The sequence below is a fragment of the Calypte anna genome, chromosome 5 (assembly GCF_003957555.1).
Source record: "Calypte anna isolate BGI_N300 chromosome 5, bCalAnn1_v1.p, whole genome shotgun sequence".
Taxonomy (NCBI): Eukaryota; Metazoa; Chordata; class Aves; order Apodiformes; family Trochilidae; genus Calypte; species Calypte anna.
Window position 1 is genome coordinate 1746383 of NC_044250.1, and position 24255 is coordinate 1770637.

At 48.4% G+C, this 24255-nt stretch overlaps 3 protein-coding genes across 5 annotated transcripts; 2 read left to right on the forward strand and 1 right to left on the reverse strand.

Moving 5' to 3' along the window:
* The first annotated feature begins 770 nt into the window (after positions 1 to 770).
* On the forward strand, positions 771 to 4894 carry LOC103532548 (olfactory receptor 1019). Its single transcript, XM_008498323.2, has 2 exons — positions 771 to 1686; positions 4854 to 4894. Exons 1-2 carry the CDS (start codon positions 771 to 773, stop codon positions 4892 to 4894), a joined length of 957 nt encoding a protein of 318 aa, XP_008496545.2.
* A 2788-nt stretch (positions 4895 to 7682) lies between these two features.
* Positions 7683 to 10228, forward strand: LOC103537620 (olfactory receptor 1052). Of its 2 annotated transcripts, none has more exons than XM_030451163.1 (2): positions 7683 to 7879; positions 9077 to 10228. In XM_030451163.1, the coding sequence occupies exon 2, from the start codon at positions 9087 to 9089 to the stop codon at positions 10020 to 10022; it is 936 nt and encodes a 311-aa protein (XP_030307023.1). In that variant the 5' UTR covers positions 7683 to 7879; positions 9077 to 9086; the 3' UTR covers positions 10023 to 10228. The 2 variants fall into 2 exon arrangements, with proteins under 2 accessions (XP_030307023.1, XP_030307024.1); XM_030451164.1 differs by lacking the exon at positions 7683 to 7879 and adding an exon at positions 8427 to 8454.
* A 3372-nt stretch (positions 10229 to 13600) lies between these two features.
* LOC103532547 (olfactory receptor 2G3) lies at positions 13601 to 15169 on the reverse strand. 2 transcript variants are annotated; one of them, XM_030451162.1, is made up of 2 exons: positions 14557 to 15169; positions 13601 to 14313 (listed from the first exon to the last, which is right to left on the reverse strand). In XM_030451162.1, the coding sequence occupies exons 1-2, from the start codon at positions 14919 to 14921 to the stop codon at positions 13980 to 13982; spliced, it is 699 nt and encodes a 232-aa protein (XP_030307022.1). In that variant the 5' UTR covers positions 14922 to 15169; the 3' UTR covers positions 13601 to 13979. The 2 variants fall into 2 exon arrangements, with proteins under 2 accessions (XP_030307022.1, XP_008496544.2); XM_008498322.2 differs by having other exon boundaries at positions 13601 to 15169.
* Positions 15170 to 24255: the final 9086 nt, after the last annotated feature.

Consider the following 24255-nt stretch of genomic DNA (forward strand, 5'->3'; position numbering starts at 1 on the left):
ATGAGTACTGAGTTGTAATCAGGGTAGTAACTCAGGGCAGATGGAAAGATCCTTCAATGCCAAGTCTTCCTAGATTTCTTTTAAAAGGAGGAGGTGGAAAAAGTCCAGCTAGGTGCTAAAGGTCCTAATACTCTTGTGGAAAAATAGGATACAATTTATAGGAAGGAGAGAAGGCTTTATTTGGATACTAGATTATAGATCTTTTTATATCCCACTGGATAAAACCAAAATACAACTGGGGTATGCTACCTCTCTGTTGATTACCAAGGATTTAATTCTTCTGTGGTAGCATTACTTGCTTAAAATTAGGTTTTACTTCTGCTAGTGATCTAGAGCCTTTTGGTGATGCTATTATCACTAAATAATTTATGCTGAAAGGATTTCCAGAGATCTGTACTCCACCTGCCTTGCTCAGAGTCTGAATGCCTTCAAAGCCCTGTCAGGTTGTTCAGGGCTGTGTCAGCCAAACTCCCACCTCAGAGGAGGTGTCTCTGTCCTCAGCTTTTAGCTTTTCAGTCTGAGAAAGTGGCTTGCATGAAGTAAAGGGTTTTTTGATTAATCACTATTAAGCTTAATACTTATACTTTGCCTTTTGCCTTAGGTCTATGTGAATAAAAATTAAATTTTCAGTGTGGTAATACAAACATGCAGGTGTGTTTAAACTGCAAAACAGATTAAAAAAACCAAAACAGACTCTTCAGAAGAGAAATACAATTTTGACTAAATCACAGCTTCTTTCTTCCAGGTGAACCTCTGCAACCATTTCCACAATGAATGATAAGACACAGAGTGGCAACTTATCAACAGTGTCTGAATTTGTTCTTGTAGGCCTCTCTGATGCTCCAGAAGTCTGTTTTCTTCTCTTTGTGCTCTTCTTGCTCATTTATTTAACCACCTTGGCAGGCAACATCACAATCCTTGTTGCCATTAGCACAGACACTCATCTGCACAACCCCATGTACTTCTTCCTTGGCAACTTATCCTTACTGGACATCTTATGTCCCACTGTCACCGTGCCTAAGATGCTGGAGGCCTTGTTGCTGGAGAACAGGGTGATTTCATTCACTGGCTGCATGTTCCAGTTGTTTTTCCTCATTGATGTTGTAGGCACAGAGATTTTTCTCCTGGCTCTCATGGCCTACGACCGATACGTTGCAATATGTCACCCACTGCACTACATGAATATCATGAGCATGAAACTCTGTGCTCACCTTGCCATTGGCACCTGGGTGGTAGGATTCTTAAATTCCCTGTTGCACACCTCTATGATTTTTACACTCCCTTTTTGTGAGTCTAATGCAATTGAGCAGTATTACTGTGATATTCCCCCTGTGCTGGCCCTCTCCTGCTCACCCACTTACAGCAGGGAGATGGTGATTCTTCTTGTTGCTGGGCTTCTGGGGAGCAGTGCTTTTGTGGTCACTCTGATCTCCTACACCTACATCCTCCTGGCTGTCCTGCACATGAAGTCTCCTGAGAGCAGGCACAAAGCTTTCTCCACTTGTGGGTCTCACTTGGCAGCAGTGTGCCTTTTCTATGGCACTACCATTGGCACATATGCACTGCCTTCCTCCACCTACTCCCCTGCTCAGGGTAGGATAGTTTCCATGCTCTATGGAATCCTCACTCCCTTGTTGAACCCCTTAATCTACAGTCTGAGGAACAAGGAAGTTAAAAATGCCCTAAGTAGAGGGATCAGACAGATAAGAACTGCTTTAACAAGACAATAACATCTCTGCCTCTGGCATCCCCTGGAGTTCTGGGAATTGGGTTGATCTTCTGTGACTTCAGCCATCTGAAAGCTGGATTCTGGTACAGAAATTCCTTCTCTGGGCTTCCTTAAAAGTGTCCACCTCCCAAAGGCCAACTGGATGTCTCAGCTTTAGGAGCTGAGAGCTTTAGGACACCATCACAGGAGAAGAGGGCTTCAGCTGGTAATGTTTTTCTCCACTAAGCACAGAGAAATGTGCTTAGATGAGAGCTTCAGCCTTGGACACAGATGTTGGATACATATCCTAGAGCAGGAATGCTGGGAATTGGAGCTGTGGGCACACTTGGATACACACTCTTCTGTGCTTAGGGCTAGTGCCTTCTTATTGCCCACAGTGCTCCTGCAGAAAAGAGCAGCACATCCTTTGTGGGATGTTGACTGGAGGGAAGGCTTCCCTGCCATCATTTGAGGCCATCAGTTGAGGTGTTTTCACCCAGTATGTCAAGAATCCAACTCTCCTTATTGCCCACAGTGCTTCTGCAGAAAAGAGCAACACATCCTTTGTGGGATGCTGACTGGAGGGAAGGCTTCTTTGCCATCATTTGAGGCCATCAGTTGAGGTGTTTTCACCCAGTATGTCAAGAATCCAACTGCAATGCCAGCTGTGCCAGCAGGCACAATCAAGCCACAGTTTGCATCAGGTGTTTCAAAACCAATGCAACTCAATTTCCACACATTTTTTATGTCAACTGTGCTGGTGGCTCTCCTTAATTTCCTAGATGATGGTCAGTGGGGGGAAAAGAAGGCTTTGCAGTCATGGGTTTGGTGGCCATTGCCCGGGAACACCTTGGCTTTTCTCAGTGTTGGCAGACTGTAGGTTTGCAGCCTGTGCTTTAGGTCTCTGTGACTCCATAACTCCCAACAGGGCTTCAACCCCAGGCAAAAGGTGAAGTGAAAATGATGTGCAGAGAGGAGTGCTGTGCAGTCTCCCCTGTGGCTAGCAATCTGTGTATCTTGGCTACAAGGCTCTGTGCTGGGGTGATAAACTTCTCCAGCTTGAGCTGGACCTGGGGCATGTCACTCCAGCTATTGGGCCTGGTGTTAAATAACTTGTATGGCTTTGTACACCACTCCTTACTAAAACCAAAATGTCAAGGATGTCTTTCTTAGTGGCCTTTTTTGGGGGTTGCAGTGTGGGTGTAAAGGGCTGATGGCTTTCCTGCAGGAACCTGCATCTTAGTGGCAAAAAAATGCACATTCTTAATGTGAAACCAGTGGAAATAATTTAAGCTGGATCCATTCTCAGCTGTCAGCCATGGGTTCAAAAGTCAGCCAGAGCTTTCCTCTAGGATTTAATATCTTCTGAATTTTCTGGGGGTTTCTTTTGATTTATTTTTGAGTTTTTTTAAGAAATATATTTCTTCAGCTTAAGAAAATGCACATAAGCCTGTCCAAGACTACTTAAATTTCAAAGAATGAAGAAGTTAGACCACCCATGCAGCTGTACTGCAAAAGAGCTTCCTACAGAGTTCAATGTCCTGACCTATGGCACAGGACACTTACAATCATGTTTTATTTCCATAAAATGTGTGATCTGCAAAGATCAGAAGTCCTCTGCTGCCAAACAGGGTTTATTTACCTGTTTTGGGCAGAGCAGCAGATGCTTGCACAGCTTCTCCTGTCGCTCTTGAACTGTGACAGTGGAAATTTTTTTAAAAAAACATGTTTATTCCAAAGCCCCTGACAAATCACAAGACATGCCCTGATGTGGTCAAAAAAGTGACAACCTGCACTTCAAAAAAAGGGGCTCAGAAACCTCAGTACTGGCTGGAGAACCATTCTGCTTCTGGGGACAATTATCTGCTCTTCAGAGTCCCAGAAATTGCTGCGGATGCTGTGTAGGGATAGGGAAGGAGCTGCCACGCTCAGTTTCCTTGTAAATCTGAAGATTCTGGTTGTTAAACCTGAGACTATGGGATCAGACTTGCTCAGGAAGCCTTTTCCTTTCAGGCCTCATCAGCTTCTTGAGTGTTTGGTGTTTTATCTGTAGAGCAGGAGAGCAGCAATCGGCTGTGGGAACCATTACCCCTTGCCCTGTCACTCCAGGCCCTTGTCCAAAATCCCTCCCCAGATTCCCTGCAGCCCCTTCAGGCACTGGAAGGTGCTCATAGGTCTCCCAGGAGCTTTGTCTTCTCCATGCAGAACAATCCCAGGGATTAGTACTGAAACCTCTCTCTCCTCACTACTGGTCGGGTGTCTTGTTTGGGATGTTGCTGGAATCCTCCACCTCCTTCAGGGTGACCCCTCTCTGATACCAGCAAAAACACTGAGGAGGTTGAGGGGGTTTTTTTGCTGATGAAGCAAGTTTGACACGTGTGGTAAGGTCAGAAATGTGAGTTTATTGTCTCCAGGCTGTGCTGCTTATTCTGAGGGTTCATCATCAGACAGCCACAGGTTGGCTCGGGTGGGTGGGTAGGTGGCTGCGGCCGCACTGGCGTGGTAGCCAACATCTCTCTCCAGCTCTGAGGGCAGTGGCTCTGTCAGCTCAGCTTGGCTACCAAGCTGGATTTCAGAGTCAGCTGTGGCTTGATGGAGTGTCCCTGGAGCTTCTGCCAAATTGTGGGCTTGGTCCCTGTGCTGTGCAAGGAGCTTCCTACGCTTGCCCTGTCCCCCCAGCCGCCTGCAGCGGCGCAAGGCAGGGCAGCTCGGGTGCTGGGTGCTCTTGGGGTTTTGTTGTGCCTCACGCAGATGCTGCCTCCTCTTCTGGATGAATTTTTTGCAAGGGACACAGCTCAGGTCGTGGCACAGGAACCGACCCAGGGCCCTGCCCTGCCCATCACAGATCTCCACCTCACAGCCATGCAGTGCTGCCTTCTTGCCTGCAACAGAGCCCGGGGGGTGCAGAGGCTGAGAGCAGTGCCATGGAGAGGAGCTCAGTTTTGGGTGGGTAGGGGACAGCTCTGGGCAGCAACTGGGACAGCAGGAGCCCCAGAGGTTGGTGTGATCCCTGGAGTATCCTGGCACTGTGTGGAGAGTGAGAATATCTCACCAGGGAGCTATGCTGGGGTTGGGGAGTGGGGCAGTCATCACCTCTGGGAGCAGGAGAAACACACCAGCCCCACATCCTTGTTCCTCCTCCCAGCAAGACTCATTGGCCAGGAAGGACACAGCAGGGACAGCTGATGACACAGGAGGTACCAGACTCCCCCAGGGCCCTGGGATGGGGCTTGTTCTGCAGGAAACCCACAACTCATGGACATGGGGCTGTGACTGTGGCCACCTGGGCACGCTATCCCTAGCACAGGCAAAGAGCCTCACCTAGGTCGTGGGCTTCTGTCAGACACCTCCACAGGCTGCAGGGACTGACCTATGGGCACAGCAGCATCGGCTCAGTGACCTCAGGGACCCACTGTGTGTGGGTCCCAGCCAGCCCCAACTCCCCTGAGGCCAGGAGCCCTGTGGCTGCGTGGTCTCTACAGGAAGATCTCCCTGGGAGCCTTCCTCCTACCTGGTGCTGTTTGCTGGAGTGCTTACACCAGCACTGCCTCTCAGCCCAGACAGCCAGGAACAGGAGGAGGCCACTGGCCCAGATCAGGAGGAGCCAGCCAAGCTGAGTCAATAGTGTGGTGTCCATTATGATGGGCCTGAGGTCAAAGGAACCTGTCCAGGATGTTGTAGTTGCTCTTGCTTCCCCATCCCTTCTGTCCCCTGGGGACTGGGTGAGGATGGTGAGGTCACAGTCACTGTGAGGTTCTTAAACACTGTTGCCAGGGATGGTGGCAGGGAACTGGTCACCAGGCTGGGAGAGGGATGGTGAAGAAGGGCAGAGCTAAAGCTGAAGTGGTGCAGGGTGGGTGGGAGTGGAGGGTGGGCAGGGGTTAAAGCATCCAGGATGGACCCAGGGAGCAGGGCATGGAGCTTCCTGTCACTGTTTTCTCTCCACACCCCATTATAGCAGCTGCCAGTACCTGAAGGGGCTTCAGGAAAGCTGAAGAGGGACTTTTGAGGGCATGGAGTGATAGGATGAGGGGGAATGGTTTTAAACTGGAAGAGGGGGCATTTAGATGAGACATTAGGATGAAATTCTTCAGTATGAGGGTGGTTTCCCAGAGAAGTTGTGGGTGCCCCATCCCTGGAAGTGTTGGATGGGGCTTGAAGCACCCCAGTCTCATATTCTATTCTGTGTGGTTTTGTGTTCTCCTAGCAATAAAACCTAGCAGGATGTTTCAGTCTGCCTTGATGCAGGATATGGTCTCACAGGGACATCTTGAAAGGCTCCAGCAAAACTCTTCCTTCTGATCATCAAAGATTGCTCCAGTCCTGGAGAAAGCAGCCAGAAAACACTTGAAATCACTCTGGCTTTGCTACTCCAGCTGGGGACCATCTCACTTAACTCCACATGTCCACTCCTTACTTAGCCAGTACTCTGTGCTTCAGGTGGCTTCTAGGGACACAGTCAACATGTAAGTGAGATAAATCCCTCTTGTTTTGATCTAGAGCAGAATTTCCTACATTTGCATTATGCCAGGTGACTTTTTTCCTAGTAGCTGCTGCATTCATTTGGGTCATTTTATGTGACAATGCACTGGGGGGTCATTAACTTTCCTCTGGAAAAAAAAAAATAGGAAAAAAGGAAGGAAACCAAACCAGCAGAGTAGTTGGTAATTGCTTCTTGTGTCTGAAAACCTCATGGAACACCATGGACAGATTGCAAAGGCAGAGATTGCCCATTAAACATCTTCAAGGTGACAGAAGCCTGAAGTGTGCCTGGTTTGCACAGGACCTGAATAAATCCCAGTGCTCTCTTCTGCTTACAAAAAGTATCTTCATGTGTGGTTTCCTTTCTTCTTGCAAAGTTAAGCACACAAGTAGAATTGCTTATCCTCTCAGCACATATTATTTCTGATGTCTTAACAAATTCCCCAAACATAAATTTGAGACAAATCCCTGTGGGATGCCCTTGGGGAGACTCTCCCTCTGTTTTCTAGGTGCTCTGAAGAGGCTGTGATGATTTATCCCAGGAGCACAGGGTTGGGACATCCTTCTGGTTTCATAAAGTCTGATGTGGAGAGACTTTTTTTTTTGACTTCAGGATAATCATTGCCAAGCATGGATCTGCAAATGATGCAGGAGGACTTTGAAAGGAGAGCAGGTGGGTGAATCTCCAATGCAAAGCCAGGTTGGATGGTGAGGGGTTGACTGTCCTTGTGAATCTCTCTTAAAAATGAAATGATTTTAGGGACAAAATCTTCCATCTACACCTGCTTGATGATCCTGCCTGCTTGTGGTTTCTCAGGGATGGAGAATGATGAAAAACTGCAGCAGCTCTGTTGGGAAGTAGGAAAATTAAGGATCTTATTGAGAACTTAGTGATAAATTCTGCAAAGACCCAAAAGGAGGAAAATGACAGTGCACACTGGGTGATGCTTTCACACATGAATTCACAAGGAATTCGAGCATCACAGTGGATTCATAAGCACAATAAGTTATCACTGTGCTTAAATAACATGGCTAAAATTAGCTTTTCCAAAGTGTCATTTTGTCTTGGCCATGGCCCATCTTCAAAATGAGGGGTGGCCAAGCTGCTCACTGTTACTACTCAATTTTGAAAGTTTGTTTGAATCAAGTGTCCAGATAAATGGGGTAAGAGGCTGAGGTTTCAGGTCTGGCTGAAGACAGGATGAGGGATATTTAAAATCAAAAATTGTTGGAAATATCTGTTCAGGGACTGATCACCACGGGGTGATCTCAGAACCAGGATATGTGCTGACAAAAGACAGGCTGCAGTTTACTCCTCATTTGAGGGGTCATGTAATAGACAAAGCTCACCTGCTTTCACTAAATGTTCCTCAGAACTGTTGTGTCAGTGGTTATATGCACTTGGTTACTGATTAACCGTTAATTCCTTTGCCATATCTACAGAACTTCTCCTCTCAGGAACCTTAACATGAATTTAGACACCTGAACTCCCCATGTGCAGCTCTACCCTCACCTGAAATGCAAGAAGTAAGCAACTAGAAGTGCTAATTCACCTCAAATCCCCAAGGTCTGTTTCAGATAGAATTGCCCTGTGGAAGTGTCTGCAAGAAAACCTTGATCTTGAGAACTTCACAATGAAGACAGGAGTGTAAGACAAAGATTGTGTCAAGCACCAAGCTGGAGGAGCAGGTGAGCACTCAGTTACAAGCTGGAAAATCTAAAGCCTATGGAAGTGAGAGCTCAAGGTATGTCTTGATATACTGAGAGGGGTTTTCAGTAGGAAATTGTAGGTATTTCTGAGGCTGCTTGAGGAAGGTTGAACAATGAAAATATTTTTCTAGAGAAGGAAGATTCCATTCTGTAAAAATGCTGAGATTCTTCTCACTTGATCCCAGAAATTGCTGATTACATTTGATAAATAATATTAATATTTCACTACAGTTGGCTGTGGGTTTTTTAAATGAATGATGTGTACCTTAGACATCTGCTTGTGCAGTTTCACATCAGCTGTGCACAGGAGACCAAAGTCCTGAACTGGAAAGGAAGCAATGAAGGGAAATTTTGCCTTAAGATTCACCCACTTTGGCAATCTTTGGTCAAAATGCTAAAAGTGCAAGTGGCAGCCTTCAGGAGTTGTGTTGTGTTGCATTCCTGATGGTCTGCAGGGAGCCAGGGGGGACTGATCTCCTCTCCCTTTCAAGATCTAGACACGAGTGTCAACATCTGAACAGGTCATCTGCCCTCTGAGGGTACCTGGACTACGGGTGAGTTGTTTTATCCCAAGCAAAATAGTTCAGAATTGGTCAAAAGAGCCAATTTTGTGTGTTGGCTGAAGGCCAGCTGTGTGCAGTGTGGTCATCCAAAGGCTGATGGATCTTTTAAGGAGCAGGTAATCAATGGGAGAAGGAAGGATTACACTTAGGCTGTGGGTAGGTAAGAACATACCAGCTCTAGACTAAAAAGAACAACTCCTGTCCCCCAGGGTGTTAAATTCCAAGTTCTGCTTTCACTTTGTGACAGGACCTTGTGTGAACTGTAACCTTAAGGTGTTTGAAATACAGGAAAAATCATCAGTGTGAGCAGGGTTACCTGATCACAACTGGGGACAAGATATTTATGAAGCATCCCCCCAAAATACTCATACAGATACAGGAGTGAAGGAGGGGTGGTGACAAACTTAAGGACTTAAAAAAAAAACAACTTTTAAGAAGTGCTGATGTTTATTCAAGATGGCACTGTCATTGCAAGGAAAATATTGGCACTTCTTACATTTTTTTCTTCTCCATTTAACTCCAGTGGTGGTGCCAGCTTCTTGCATTGGTATTTGTAAAGTGGCAATTGCCTCAGGAATTGTTTTTATCCTCTTCCCTCCAAATCTCCCTGTAGTGATGTAAAAATGGCTGATGAGAACTGCACCCACGTGACTCATTTCACCTTCTTGGGACTCACAGAGCACCCACAGCAGAAGCTTCTCCTCTTTGTGCTCTTCCTGGGCATCTATGTGCTGACAGTCCTGGGGAACCTCGGCCTCATCACCCTCATCAGGCTCAGCCCTCAGCTCCACACCCCCATGTACTTTTTCCTGGGTTGTTTGTCCTTCTTAGACATTTGCTACTCCTCCACCATCACCCCAAAAATGCTGCTGGACCTCCCAACAACAAACAAAGTCATTTCTTTTCCTGGCTGCCTCACACAGTTGTATTTCTTTGCAGTTTTTGGCACAGCTGAAGTTTACCTACTGGCTGCCATGGCCTACGACCGCTACGTGGCCATCTCCAAGCCCCTGCTCTACAAGGCTGCCATGTCCCCTGGGCTCTGCTGGAGCCTTGTTGCTGGGTCCTACCTTGCAGGGTTGCTGAATGCCAGTGTGCACACAAGTGCCCTGCTCAGGTTGTCCTTCTGTGGCCCCTTGGTCATCAACCATTTCTACTGTGACGTGACACCTCTGCTTGCCGTCACCTCCACCGACCCGCGCCTCAACAAGGGTTTGGTGTTTGTCTTTGTGGGTTTCAACTTGCTGGCCACCAACCTCTTCATCCTCACCTCCTACACCTGCCTGGTGGTGGCTGTGGGCAGGATGGGCTCAGCTGCAGGCAGGCACAAAGCCTTCTCCACCTGCACCTCCCACCTGGCAGCTGTCGTTATCTTCTACGTGTCTGCTGCTTTTAATTACCTCCAACCCACGTCACCAAACTCACTGGAGGGCAAGAAAATTGCATCCATCTTCTACACCATTCTCATCCCCATGCTGAACCCCATGATTTACAGCCTGAGAAACAAGGAGGTGAAGCACGCCCTCAGCACTTTGATCAGGAGGCAAGTGTGCTTCTGAAGGACAATTTCATATTATATTTTTCCCCTCTCTCTAAGGAGGATGTTTCATGCAAATCTCTGTTGCCTCCATAAACTATTTAATACCTCACATGTTTAGGGCTGAAAAATTAATTAGTGTGCTCTGAAACTGACACAACTACATGGGTCTTGTCTTTAGTACAAACTTCTTGTCCAGTTACTCTACTTCCCATGTAGTGACCATGAGGCCACTGTGCAAAACAAGGTGAAAGGAAGGTCTGTGGGCCAAAGATTGTGACCATCTGGACCTTCACACAGAATCACAAGATGCCACAGGTTTGGCAGGACCTCTGGAGATGATTTAGGACAAGCACCTGAACAAAGTCAGGTCAAACAGAGGGGCTGCTGAGGAATGTGTCCCCTCTGATTAAGACCTCACAACCTCTGTGGGTTTTCAGTGCTTGGCCTTTACAGAACTAAAGCCTTTTCTTATGTTTAAATGGAGCTCCCTAAATTTCAGTTTATCTTCTCACTGCACACCACAGAGAAGCATTGGGTTCTGTTCTCTTTATGCCTCCAACCCAACAGGTATTTGCACTCAGTGAGATCCCCCTGAGCCTTCTCTTTCTCTAGGCTCAACTCCTGGGTTATAGTAGTCCCTTAATCCCTTTCACTGCTCCTGTTCCAGCACATACTGGGCTCTCTTGCACTGAGAAGCTCAGACCAGGACGCAGCACTCCAGGTCTCACAGACTTGACCTCCTGGCATTGCTTTTCCTAACACAACCCAGGAAGATTTTGACCTTTTTTTCCCCCAAGTGCTGGCTCATGCTCAGCCTGATGTCCCACCAGGCCCTTCTCTGCTGAGCTGCTTTCCAGCTGGTCAACCTCCAGGCTCTACTGGTGTCTGGGGTTATTCCTGCCCTGGGGCAGGACTTGGTTGTGCTCCATGAGGTCTCTCTTGACCTGTTTCTCCAGCCTTTCCAGGTCTCTTTCAGTGGCAACACAACCAGTGTGCAGTAGTTGGATTTCCCACCAAAATATCTGCAGCTATTTAGAACCATCACTCTCTTGCAGTTAACCAGAAATCTTTGTTTTACTTCCTATTTTTAGCCAACCCAACTGCCAACCAGATTTCCAGAATGTTGAGTGAGCAGGAATTTTAATGTGCAGTATCAGATCCTTAATTCTGAACCAGCTTATGTTAGAGATCTGAATATTTATTATTTTTCTTGTGGAATCAGAAAATGTTGCTCTAACTTATTTGTTGACCACTGCTGGCCTCCAGGATACTAAAGATACAACTTCATGTCCTTCAAGTGAATATTCTTTTCTGCACATGTAAAGAACACATTAAATGGCTTATTTAATCATCTTCTGGGTCTTTTCCTTCAAAAAAGTCTTCTTCTCTAGATAACATTAAGAGCCAGAGTGTTGCAAGGTGTTGGCCAGGGGCAGCTGCTCTCTCAGCTGCTGGAGGTGTGATGCACAGAGGTGTTGTCCTTCCAACTCCAGTGGTAACTTCTCTACCAGTCAAGTGGAGGACTGGGAAGGTGAATGTCAACTCATAAACCCTCCCAGCTGCCAACTTCAGGGTATGGAGTAGTTGTGAAAAACTAAACTGCTTGAGAAGGGTCTCTTGCCTTTACCAGAGAGGAAAAGTTTCCTTCTCCTTGGTGTCTCTGAAGTTGTCCCATGGGGGCTTGTTAGGAAGGATGAGGTGCATTTCCTACAAGCTCTCTAAGAAGGTCTCAAGATCATTAGAGACTTCTTCACAACACCCAGAAGGGCTTGTTAGGCTGGTGACTCCTGGGTGGCTGGTTCCCTGGGGAGTTCCTTGTTTTGGAAAGGGAGAAGTGTAACTTCTGATGGAAATAGAGTTAACTCCTCAGCCAAAGTTGGAGCTCAGGCCTGCCTGAGGCTTCCAGTGGCTCATGCTATGACTGTTGTCCCTACCTACAGCTGGAGAAAGCCTCTTATTTACCCCTCTTCAGGGTTAAGAAATCACCTGTTGTCCTCATATGTCCAATTCATACACAGCTTTTCCCTTCACTCATCAGCAACTTTATCTTTTGCCTTCTCTGGTCATGGGAAGAACATTTTTAAAAGGAAGTGAGTCCTTCAGGTGTGGTGTCTGCTCTGGCTCTGCTTCCCCTTTCTGGCTGACTCTGCTAAAAATCTTGCCATTTATCTTTGAATTTACCTCCTAAAGGCTTCATCCATCCAAGGCCTCACTTACCCTCCCCAAGAGGAGGGGTAATTGAAGGAGAGGTAGAGTTCTACCTCCTGCCCCAGAAAGGATCTCACCTCTTCCAGCTATCTGCTGCTTGACACAGAGCAAAGAAATTTATGTCTAGCTCTAACTTGATGGATGTGCTTCTTCCTCTTCCTTCATTTATGAATAATAAATTCATTAATTTATTAATGAAGTGTTTACTTCCTTAGACACTTGGCCATAGCACGGGATGAGTTTCTCTGCCCACTGTGCCACCTCAGAGCCCTGGCAGCCAGCTTGAAGTTAGCTACTTCACAACAGATTTTTACAGTTTTAAAGATGTGAGATGATTCTCATCTTTAGAGACCAGAAAGCTGTGTCCCACCATGGTTTGTTATAACTTCCCATACTCCTGCTGCCTTCCTCTGGTGCTGCTGGAGACAAGAGACAAGGCTGGATGGTAACAGAACAGTTTGGGCCACAAAATTAAGGGGCAAAGGCAAGATTTTGGCTTTAAAGATGCTCTCACTGCTTAGGCTGCACACATCTTAGATGTCATAGATGTTTTTGCTTTCTTTTCAAGCATTTCTTTAGTTGAAATCCATTGGGAAGGATTTTCTGTGGGTTTCTCTGGGCCTAAATCATTCCATCAAAATATATCTACACAAGGAAGGCTGCTCAGTCTGTGGAGGTGTTCTCCCCCTGTAGCCATTGGGTTATTCAGATATAAAATTAGAACTACAGTGGCACCCAACTACATCTAGATTTTGGCTGTTGTGTCACTGGGGAACGACTAAACCCACACCATGGAAAGGAGGAAGCACAGTTGTCCAAAAAAAATCCAGTGAATGGGGAAAAACACCACGTTGCATGAATGTGAGTATGAGGCACATCTCTAATTTAATTATCAGGAAGTTCAGGAGGTCTGAAATGCTCTTCCTCTTTCCTGGGTTACTTCAAACCTAAGGATGTGTCTTGGAGTTACAGAAGGAAACCCCCCCTCTGATATTCGTGTCTGATTATGCCCTACTCAAACCAGAAAACAAAATAATCTGCTCAATGGCAAAATAAAATGGAGAGATCTTGGCCCATGAGGGTCCTGACTCGGACTGAAATGCAGCAGAAAATAAGAGGGAGAGAAATCAGCTGCAGAGGAAACAAAGCTGCTCATGGAAACAGGGTGGAGAAAACGCTCACAGTGCAGGGGAAGAAATCTTAGATGCAAACAACTGCAGCCTGTGGTGGAGAGAACAGGAGTTCTGTTCTAACCAACAGAATAGACACTGAGAAATTCCCAGGTCTGAAGGGAAATCACAGCTGTCTGCAACGTAACTTCAGTCCTCTGAAGTTAATCATGAAGCAAAGTTTATTTTAAGCTTTATATAAAACAATTTTTCTCACAGTTCTTCAACTTTTATCCTCTTTTTTATTTCTAGTCGTGATGCTCTTGGCATTTTCGTGGACTTGGCAGCACTGAGTTAACTGTTGGATTTGATGATCTTTGAGGTTTTTTTCCAATCAAAACAATTCTATGATTTTCCACTTGTATTTCAAATGAATTGCCAGAGTGAGGCAGGCTGAGGTCACAAGGCCTTTATTTAGCCTTTGGGTTTTAGACCAAATCCTAAATGTTCTTTAGGAAGCTATTTATAACCAAGGGCTTTGGGTTTAGGTGCTGTTGAATTTTAGCACATTGACAATTTCATCTCATAATCTGCAAAATTAAGTCTAGGACAATCAACTCCCAGAACTAAATGCAATACTGCCAAACCCTGAAAAGCCTCTAAAGAAAGAGGGATTTGGGTCTCTTCAGTGCCCTTCTCAGGGCGTGCTCCATGTCCTTGTTCCTGAGGCTGTAGATGAAGGGGTTCAGCATCGGGGCTACGATGGTGTAAAACACTGCAACCACTTTGTCCCCATCCTGTGGAGCCCTTGCCCTGGGGTTCATGTACATGCAGATGGCTGTCCCATAGAAAATGGTCACCACCATCAGGTGGGAGCCACAGGTGGAGAAAGTCTTGGCTTGTAAACGAGCAGAGTGAATCTTCAGGATGGCAGAAAGGATACGGACGTAGGAGGTGGTGATGAAGAGGAAGGGGATGAAGACAATGAGGATGCTGAAGATGAAGACAACCATCTCCATGACGGCTGTGTCAGCACAGGCCAAGGCCAACACTGCTGGCACTTCACAGAAATAATGGTTGAGTGTGGCAGGACCACAGAAGGGCAGCTGCAAGGTGAGGCTGTTGATGACCATGGAGCTGAGGAGGCTGCTGGCCCAGGAAGCCAGGACCATGTGAATGCAAAGCTGCCTGCTCACCACAGTGGTGTAGTGCAAGGGGTGACAGATTGCCACGTACCTGTCATAGGCCATGACCCCGAGCAGAAAACACTCTGTCATGCCAAAAGCCAGAGAGAAATACATCTGAACAGCACACCCAGAGAAGGAGATGGTCTTCTTCTCGCTCAAGAGGTTCACCAGCATCTGGGGGACGTTGCAGGAGATGTAGCAGATATCTAAGAAGGAGAGGTTGGCAAGGAAGAAGTACATGGGGGACTTGAGCTGCCTGTCAGCTCTGATCACCAGAATGACCACGGTGTTCCCAACAAGTGTCAACAGATAAAAAGCCAGGAACACAACAAAAAGAACAGTCTGTGTTCTTGGCTGGGAGGAAAGGCCTTGAAAGATGAATTCTGTCACCACGCTCTGGTTTGCTCTTCTCATTCTTAATCCAGTGGTTTAATGGTAAGAAATAGTAAGAAAGTCAAATCTGTTGCCAGAGGACTGTAGCAAGAGTTTGTGTTTCTCTTGGAAGGGGAGAGAATCTGCCATGGAAAATAATGCACCCGACAGAGCATACCAGACATTTCATGTCATCTGGTATGGTGACCAGAAAAGTGAGGAAATGTTGAGGTGGTTTTCATAGAATCAGAATCATAGAATAGAATCATAGAATAGAATCGACTGGGTTGGAAGGGACCTCAGAGATCATCAAGTCCAACCCTTTTCTTATGGTACATTTAACTGAACTCCTCTTCATGCTGGTTGTGGTCTAATTACACAGATTTTACAGAGGAATGCCTGATTTTTATACACTGCAATGCCTGCCAGAGGTACTGTTCTCTTTAAAAAAATCAAAATTCAATGTTAGATCAAAAGGTTAAGTGCTAAAAGCCCAGTTCTCCAGATCCTTTCTTAGACATTGGAAGAAACAGACTTCTGGAGTAAAACAACCCTTCAGACACTCTCATTATGACACAGATCTGCTTTTGTGGGTAAAGATTCCAAAAGAACACTGGCTTTTCTTGCAATAAGGCCAAAATTCAGCACACAGACCACATCTAACAAATGAAATCTGTATCTTAATGTACATTTAGGATCTTCTGGTGTTCTCGTCCTTGTAGAACTTCATGTTCTTTCTGCCATCTTCTGCCTAAGATGTATTTTTTTTTTAACTATAACAAGAGAGTGGTCAGAGCTGCAGGATCCTGAGTCTTCACCCAGTAGAAGGAGAGCAGCAGAATGCCCACATCAATAATTCAGTGCTGAATCCAGACCCTGAGCTGTGACAGTGTCACTGGATGTGCTGGAGGTGTCTGAGCCATCTGCAGGCAGCCATCACAGGTGAGGTGGGGACACTGGAGATCTTGGGTGCCTCTGGAATGACAATTGGAGAAATGACAGGTCACACACGGGTGTCTCAGGTGGTACCAGACTGCTACAGCTGAACAAACTTCACCCCAAAGACAGGAGTTGAATATAAACTGAAAGCAACCTAAGAGCTGACACAGGAGACAGAACCCATCCTGCCAAACTTCACCCTCCTAGGTGCTTACCTGGACCTGAGGTGCCCATTCATGTACAGGCATAAAAAAGCAGTAAGCCCCAAATTCATGGAATTAAACTATCTGCTTGCTTTGGGGTGAAACTGCCTCTCAGAGCTGCTGTTTATCAGTGACTAGATAAAGCCCTCAGTCTGTCTCTGCAGGGGATAATATTTAATCAGACAAACCCAGCAGGCTTGATAAGCACCAGCATGGCCACAGGTGAAGGCTGTAACCTCACCACCACCTTTCCTCTGCTCTGGAAACAGAAAACCACCTCTTGTTCTCAGCTTACCAGCCTCTTGTGACATTTCTGTTTAGAACTCTGTAATCAATGAGAGCTGTTAATTGCAGGTGTTAATAATCAGGCATTCTGCTGCTCTCCTTTTACTGGGTGAAGACTCAGGGTCCTGCAGCTCTGACCACTCAGAGGCTCTCTTGTCATAGTAAAAAAAGATTTGTTAATAAACAAATGCCTGAACTTGCAGGGTGAAGCTGCTCACTGCAACAACTTGAATCACTGAAACGTTTTTTAAGCTGCTGCTGTTTGCATTTATTGAGAGTAACTCAGAGTGCACCTTCAGGTGACAGCAACACAGAGCCCAGCAGGTGGGTTGTGAGTAATTTTCTGTGAAATTCCAAGGCTCTTGGACTGTTTGTAGTGGCCACAGTCTGTGTGACAAGGTGAGGCTCTTAAATGATTTTTTTTCCTTTGCTGTAACCCCACATCTCAATTCTCAGCACATCAAGATGAGAATTTCTGTGGATTTGGGGGGGTTGAGGCTAAAACCAACACCAGACCTGCTGTAAGCACAGAGAGTGGCTGAGCTGCAGCTGGATGTCACCCTGACCTCAGTGTCCTCTGTCCCTCCAAGTACAAAATTCCAGGAGAAAAGAGTCCCAAAGTCTCCACATTAGGAAAAGGAGCCACAGGGACATTCACAAGTATTTTTCTCAGGGTTTTAAAAATTAAAAAAGAGTTCAGATCAAAACAATCTTCCTCTCTGCCTTTTTTTTTTTTTTTACCATTCCTGATATGAAAATTCAGTAATGGATTTATTTATTTTTTCTTACTGTTAATGTACATGAGCACAGACTGCAGCTCTGTGCAAGAGCTGAAGTCCAGAGTAGAGATAAGAGAATAAACCAGTGACACAGTTCCCAGTCTGTCAGATTTTATAATATTTCAGACTCTGGATCTTTTTCCTACCTTGGAAATTAACAATAAGAATGATGCTTTCTGTCCTCAGTGCTGCTGGGAAGCTGGACACACAAAGGCATTTAGGAACCTCTGCAGAATGAAGAAAGCTGCTGGAATTCTGCTGCTCCCTGGCTCCAGGTGAGGGGGGATGGACAGACAGCAGGGGAATGGCAAGGTTTCCACAGTCAACTTCTTTTAAATCCTCTCGTGTCCCAGAGGGATCCCATTGGATCCCAATGGTTTCAGTCAGCTGAGGTCTTTGGTTCAGGAATACAGAGCTCATTTGGGAAAAAATTAACAGTAATGAAAGAAAAAAAAAAACTGAAAAAGCCCCAAACACCTCCAGAATGTAAGCAGAGGGTTCATATTCTTCTAAAGGTAATGTTATCTTTTATCTTGGCAATAAGTTGGAGCTTATTTTTGGGTTGTTTTAACCTGGGTGACATTTTCTCTCCAAGCCTCAGGGTCCCACAGACCCATGAAATGATCAGCCCTGAGCCCTTTGAAGAGAGGGCAGAATCTACAGCCAAGTGCTGGGTCCTGCACTTTGGCCACAACAACCCCATGGGGAGCTCCAGGCTGGGCACAGAGGGGCAGAAAGGGACCTGGGAGTCTGGATTGCCAGGAAGCTGAAGAGGAGCCAGCAGTGTGCCCAGGTGGCCAAGAAGGCCAATGGCATCCTGGGCTGGCTCAGGAACAGCGTGGCCAGCAGGTCCAGGGAAGGGATTCTGCCCCTGTGCTCAGCCCTGGGGAGGCCACAGCTTGAGTCCTGTGTCCAGTTCTGGGCCCCTCAGGAAGTTCAGGAAGGAGATTGAGGTGCTGGAGCAGGTCCAGAGAAGAGCAAGGAGGCTGTGAAGGGATCCAGCAGAATTGCTGTGAGGAAGGGCTGAGGGAGCTGGGGGTGTTGAGGCTGGAGAAGAGGAGGCTCAGGGGAGACCTCATCACTCTCTGCAACTCCCTGAAAGGAGGTTGGAGCCAGGGGGGGGTTGGGCTCTTTTCCCAGGCAACTCTCAGCAAGACAAGAGGGCAGGGTCTCAAGTTGTGCCAGGGGAGGTTTAGGTTGGAGATGAGAAAGAATTTCTTTCTGGAGAGGGTGATCAGGCATTGGAATGGGCTGCCCAGGGAAGTAGTGGATTCTCCGTGTCTGGAGATCTTTCCAAAGAGCCTGGATGTGGCACTGAGTGCCATGGGCTGGGAACCACGGGGGGAGTGGAGCAAGGGTTGGAGCTGATGAGCTCTGAGGTCCCTTCCAACCCAGCCCATTCTGTGATTCTCTGATCATTTCAAGGCTTTTTTTCTGGCCCTTAGGAAACAATCCCAACACGTGCAAGCTGAATCCCAGTCTGGGTTCTCCTTACTTGAGCTAAAGATAGGTGACAGCCCTGGCAGTGACTGGGTCAGCAAAATTTATCTTTACAGCTTTACAGCCTGCAGCCATCTGAGGTATCTGGTTAATCCTTGACACACGAGAGGTCCCTGGATCAGGAGAGAGAGGTACAGCCCCCTTCTGAACTCAGAGAAGCAAAGCCCCCAGCAGCCTACACAGAGATGGTTTTGCCCTGGACACTTCAGGATTATTTCTCTTTGTGGGTGACAGGAGATGCCTACAGGTTAGGCTGAGCTATGAAACTTTTAATAGTTTAAGTTGGGTGTTAAACCCCAAAAACGAGAGAGCAGAGAGATGAATGATACCCCAAACATTTTCTCTTATTCCTCTGGAAAGGCTTTTCCACACCTCTACCCAAAACCTGAGCATCTGCTGCATTCCTGCCATGGGTGAGATTTCATCCCAGTTCACCCAGTTACATCCACCACTGGGTACTGGAAACTTCTGTAGAGCTTTCCCAGTTCTTCTCTCAGAGCCAGTTTGTTGAAATGGGAGAAATGAAAATCAGTTCTGCTGCAGCGTTCTGCTTTCCTCTCTGTGTGGTGGGGGATTTAGGGTCCTGCTTCAGGGGTGTCACCCCTGAACTTGTCCCCTGGAGCTTCCAGCTGTGTCCTGCCTGAGGACACAGGGATGGGGCACGGGGACAGGAAGGGTATGATCCGTTTTGTATGATTTTACCAGCATAAAACTTAGCTTTGCAAACCCAAACCGGCTGCCTGGTTGGTTTTATCAGCAGTGGGGGCAGGGGCAGAACTGCAGAAATAAAACAAAAGTAAAACATCAATTCATCCTTTCCCTGAGAATCCTGGAATTCGCTCTTCACCTCCGGGAAGAGCTGGGAGGTGGAGGAAGCCGGGGAAGGGGGGGGGGGTGGGGGGGACGGGGTGGTACCGTCAGAACCGAACTGTCCGGTCCGGTGTTGCTGGGGAGAGCTCCCGGAACCGAAGGGACAAACACACCGGTACCGAACGCGGGGCACTGGGGAAGGATCGCGGGGCTGAGGGGGCACCAAGAGCCTCAGGGCGCTCTGAGAGCTCAGCCCGGGGGCTGACCCCCCCCTTCTCCTCCTTCTCCTTCTCCTCCTCATCCTTCTCCTTCCTCCTTTTTTGCCCCTTCTTTCTTCTTTCTCCTCCCCCTCTTCCTTCTCCTCCTCCTCATTCTTCTTCTCCTTCTTGTCCTTCTCCTCCGTCCTTCTCCTTCGTCCTTCTCCGCCTCTTCCTCCTTCTCCTCCTCCTCCTCCTCCTCCTCCTCCTCCTCCTCCAGGGGGTTTCTGGGGTCCCCCCGCCCCTCGCCATGGACTACACTTCCCAGCATGCCGCGCGGAGCCCAGCGAGCCTGATTACTTCTTGTGACGTCATCAACACGCGACACTCGAGGGCTTATCACCACCGCGTCCGGGATCTCCGCCGCCATCCCAGGGCAGCCCCGCACAGCCCCGCTGGGGGAAGGAGAAGGATGCTCTGCAGGTCCCGAGGTGACGCTGCGGAGGGAAACGCAACGATTCCCGCACCCCAGCCCCGGGACCCGTGGCCACGGGCACCGCGCACCTGTCCGGGACTACAACTCCCAGCATGCCCCGGGGCAGCGCCGCGCCTGCCCTGCTGATGGAGGCCGCTGATTGGTTCAGCCGGGACACGCCCCCTCCTGCAGCGCCCCCTGCGGGCCACGCGGCGACAGCGCAGCCCGGGGCTCCCCCGGTACCGGCGGGAGGCGGCTCCGAACCCCGGCCCGACGCCTCGGTTCCGCAGCGATGTGTAAGCTCCGTCCCGAGCCTCAGGACTCCCCGAGCGTCCCCGCTATTGCCTGAACTGGGTTGAAGCGTGTGGCCGGGGTGGGACAGGGCCCGGGGCCGGTTCCGTTCCTCCTGTCCGGGCTGGTTCCCCTCGCTGCCGGCCCTGTGGGGTGAGGAGGTGCCCGCGGGGTGGGTGCTGGCGTCTGGTTCAGGTCCCTGCTGCAAGGCCGGGAGGAGCAGCGGGGCCGTGGGTGCTGTTCCAGCCCTCCAGTGTTTTCCTCCGTTCCCTTTTTTCCCTGGGGTGATGCAGAACCCCAGAAACACCCCCAGAAACAGCCCCAGAGACAAACAGACCCCTAGGAACACCCCCAGAGACAAACAGATCCCCAGGAACACCCCCAGAAACCCGGTGTGGGTCACAGGCTGGTGTAGGCTTGAGAGCAGGGAGCCTGAAACAGCTGGCTGAGGTCCAACTCGGAGTGGTTCTGCTGAAGGAGGTTCGGGTGAGTTACGACACGGAGCTGATGTATAGAAAGCCCAACGAAGTGGAAAGTACGTATAGGAAAAGGAGCTTTAGGATGAGAGGATTAGGCAGGTGTGTTCACTTGTGAGGGGTAATGAGGCAGCTGGCAGCTTTCTCTGGTGTTTCCTCTCCAAATTCTCTGAAATTGCTGAGTTTTGAGGGGAAGGGGCTGAAAAAGGAGGAGGAGATTGCAGGGAGTGAGCAGCTCCTGTGTGTGTCTGCTGCTGGCTGCAGTCCTGGTGCTGTAAGCAAAAGGGGAATGTGAACAAAGTTTCTGAAATCCTCCTGGGGAGCTGGACAGGACGGGGTTCTTGGCAAGATAGCTAAATTCTGGAATTAAATCTGAGTGCTTCAACCTTTCACAGCCCCTGTGGGGTAACAGAGGGACAATCCTCCAGTTCTCCAAGGTAATAAAAAAAATAAAGGTGCTTTTTGAAGTTTGCTCGTGCCAGGGTGCCTGCCTTGGTTTGGTTTCTGCAGCTGTCAGACAAAGCAGGTTGCCTGAAAATGAAATTCTGCCTCATTCTCCAGAAGGGAAAGGAATAAAGAGAATTAAAGAATTCTCTTTATATAAAGAATATAAAGAATAACCTGCCTCCCAGTTCCTAAACCCCAGGGTTTGGTTGTTTTCAGAAGGGTTGTTGCTCAATCCTGATACTTCCCACCTCGGGAAAGCAGAAGCTGACTGAAACAGAAGATCTGTGTGACAGGGTTGGGGGTGATACAGGGAAAAGGGGGAGAACTGGCTCTTACCAGTTGTTTCTGGGGGGCTTCATCCAAGAAGAGAAAGTCCCCAGTTGCTCTGGAGTAATGGTGGTGAAACTTTCCCTTCCCCTTCATGAGTCTCTCCGTGCACTGGTGCTTCATCTGCTGGATGTGGCTGCAGAAACAGTTTCTCAGTCCCTTTCCCTGTTCTTTTTCTGGCCTCTGGAGTAGAGCAGGAAGGTGCTGAACCCTTCCCACCTGAGGATGGGATGACCCAAAGGGCCCTGCAGGCAGGATTCATCCTGTGATCCAAAGGAGAAGGGATTTCTGTAGAAAACACTGGAAGTGGATGTTCTTCTTTACAGCCATGGCCCAGCCTGTTCCTCTGGAAATGAGGGAGGCAGACCCTGGTGACTCCAAAGTATAGGAAAAGATGAAGAAAACAGAGAGTAAGCCCAGATTTTTCTTACCAAGTGAGCTTCTGGGCAAATGGTGAAGGTAGAGAGATGGTGGAGAAGTTTTGCAGGGCCTCGTGCTGCCCTGATGCTGCTCTCTGGCTCAACAGCAGGATCAGTAAATAGCATTTATTTACTGTTTAAACTGATGACAATTGCTGGCAAAGTACCCATGGGCAGGGGTTTTGTGTCTTGAATCTGAAATTGCTTGTTAAGAGGGCAGTGGGACAGCCCTGGCTGATCAAAGAGGTGTGTGATAAGAGATGGAGTTAAACAAGCAGGAGGCTGGATGGCAAATCCCTTCTTCCCAAAGCCTCAGGCCCTTGGGAGAAGGAGTGAGGCAGGGCTGGGGGTGTGCTCCTCGCTGGGCAAGGACCTGGACTTGACACCAGCACCTTCTGCAAGGAGCTGGGCTGTGGTGAGGCTCCCGGAGCAGGGAGAGAAGGTGGAATCCTCGCTTGCTGGAGGTGAAGCCTCCTTGTGGCGGGCGATGCAGTCACTCACGGTTTCCAGTAAAGGGCTGGCTGCTTTTTTTGTGTGGTCATGCTGAGCCAGCTCACAGCGCTGCACTTCCCTGCCAAAGTTTCCAGGATGAAGTAACAATGCTGCAATTCTGGCTTTCCCCGCTCCCACCCTGCCCTCAGAGTTCGTGTTTTCCACGGGGTCCAAAGGAACACACACACATGGTTCAGCACCTGAGCTGCTCTCTCCACCCTCCTGTTGTTTCAGCTGATGTCAGCCCCTTCCTCAAGCTGCATCTCCTGACTGCAGAAATGCTTTGTAAGAGAACTTCAGCTGCTTCCCTCTTGTTCTTGATTTAACAGCTTCACTGCTTGCTGTCCCTGTGTCCTCACCAAACCCTTTGCTGTTTCAGCTCCAGGCCCTGTCTGAGCCTCTGAACTCTCTCCTGGGGAGGTCTCATCTCCACTGAAGGTCCTGGCCACAGCAGCTGTGGGGAGGCACCTTTCAGGGAGGGTGTACACCAGCTCCTCAGGACCTGGCTGGGGCATTTGAAGGAATTTGCTTCTGTCTCCCCTCTCTTCTGCTTCCCATTGCTACAGAGCTTGGCCAGCATCAAGGCATGACCTAAAAGCTTGAGCTGACCAAGCAGCTGGTTCTGGAGCTTGTCAGATCCATCTGGTGATCAAGCCAACCCTGGAAGCTGGCCCTAAAGGATTAATTTTGAATCCTGGGGTCACTTTTGGGTTCCTCACAACAAGCAGGACATTGAGGGGCTGGAGTGGGTCCAGAGAAGGGTATTGGAGCTGGGGAAGGGTCTGGAGCACAAGGAGAAGGTTCTGGAGAGCTTGTGAGGAGAGGCTGAGGGAGCTGAGGGTGTTCAGCCTGGAGCTGAGGAGGCTGAGGGGAAAACTTCTGGGTCTACAGTTCCCAGTTGGAGCCAGTGGGATCAGTCTCCCAAAGAACCAAGTGATAGGACAAGAGGAAACAGACTCGAGTTGTGACAGGGGAGGTTTAGTTTGGATATTAGAAGAAACTTGGTCACTGAAAGGGTTGTGAGGCCCTGGCCCAGGCTGCCCGTGGCAGTGGTGGAGTCACCACCCCATGAGGTGTTTAAAAGCTGTGTAGCTGGTGTGCTGAGGGACAGGGGTTAGTGGTGGAATTGGCAGTGCTGGGTTAGTGGTGGGACTCGATGATCTTAAAGCTCTTTTCCAACTCAGTCGATTCCCTGCTTTTTCCTCTTCTTTGTTCTCAGAGCTTTGGAGCTGAGCTGGCCTGGAGAGGCCCTGATGAAGACTGGAGCTGTTGGGGGGTAAGCAGGGTGAGCAGGGTGGCTGGAGACAGGGAAGAGAGCTAAAGGTGGGTGTGAGGAATGCAATCTCCCCTCCTTGACAGCCTCAAGCTGGGTGAAGGTTTCAGCTCCATGGTGTAGCTTGACTCGGAGTCCACTCCTGTCCCGTGGGTTGGATCCCTTTCATGGTGACTTTCAGAAGCAACCAAGAGCATCAAACAACAGGTAAGGAGTCCAGGCTGTGCTACAAGAAGTGTCAGGCAGAAATCTGTTTTATTTTCTTGTCAGACTGGAAAGTTCCTGATTTGACTGGTTTCAGTCTTGGTCATCAGTGCAGATTTAGACAGGTTTTGGGCAGTGAGGCCACGCATGACTGAGCAGGCCAAGTCATAACAACTGAGGGGAGGAACTGATCCCTTAGGCCAGGCTGAGCATTCCTCAGGCTTAGACCTTCACCAACACTGGCTGCTCTCCTAGGAAA

Bases quoted from the DNA above. Each gene is read 5' to 3' on its own strand.
- LOC103532548 (XM_008498323.2), top strand. From the start codon at position 771: ATGAATGATAAGACACAGAGTGGCAACTTATCAACAGTGTCTGAATTT. The intron at 1,687-4,853 runs GTAGAGGGATCA...TCCTCCTCCCAG, and splicing joins GGAAGTTAAAAATGCCCTAA to CAAGACTCATTGGCCAGGAA.
- LOC103537620 (XM_030451163.1), top strand. From the start codon at position 9,087: ATGGCTGATGAGAACTGCACCCACGTGACTCATTTCACCTTCTTGGGA.
- LOC103532547 (XM_008498322.2), bottom strand. From the start codon at position 14,921: ATGAGAAGAGCAAACCAGAGCGTGGTGACAGAATTCATCTTTCAAGGC.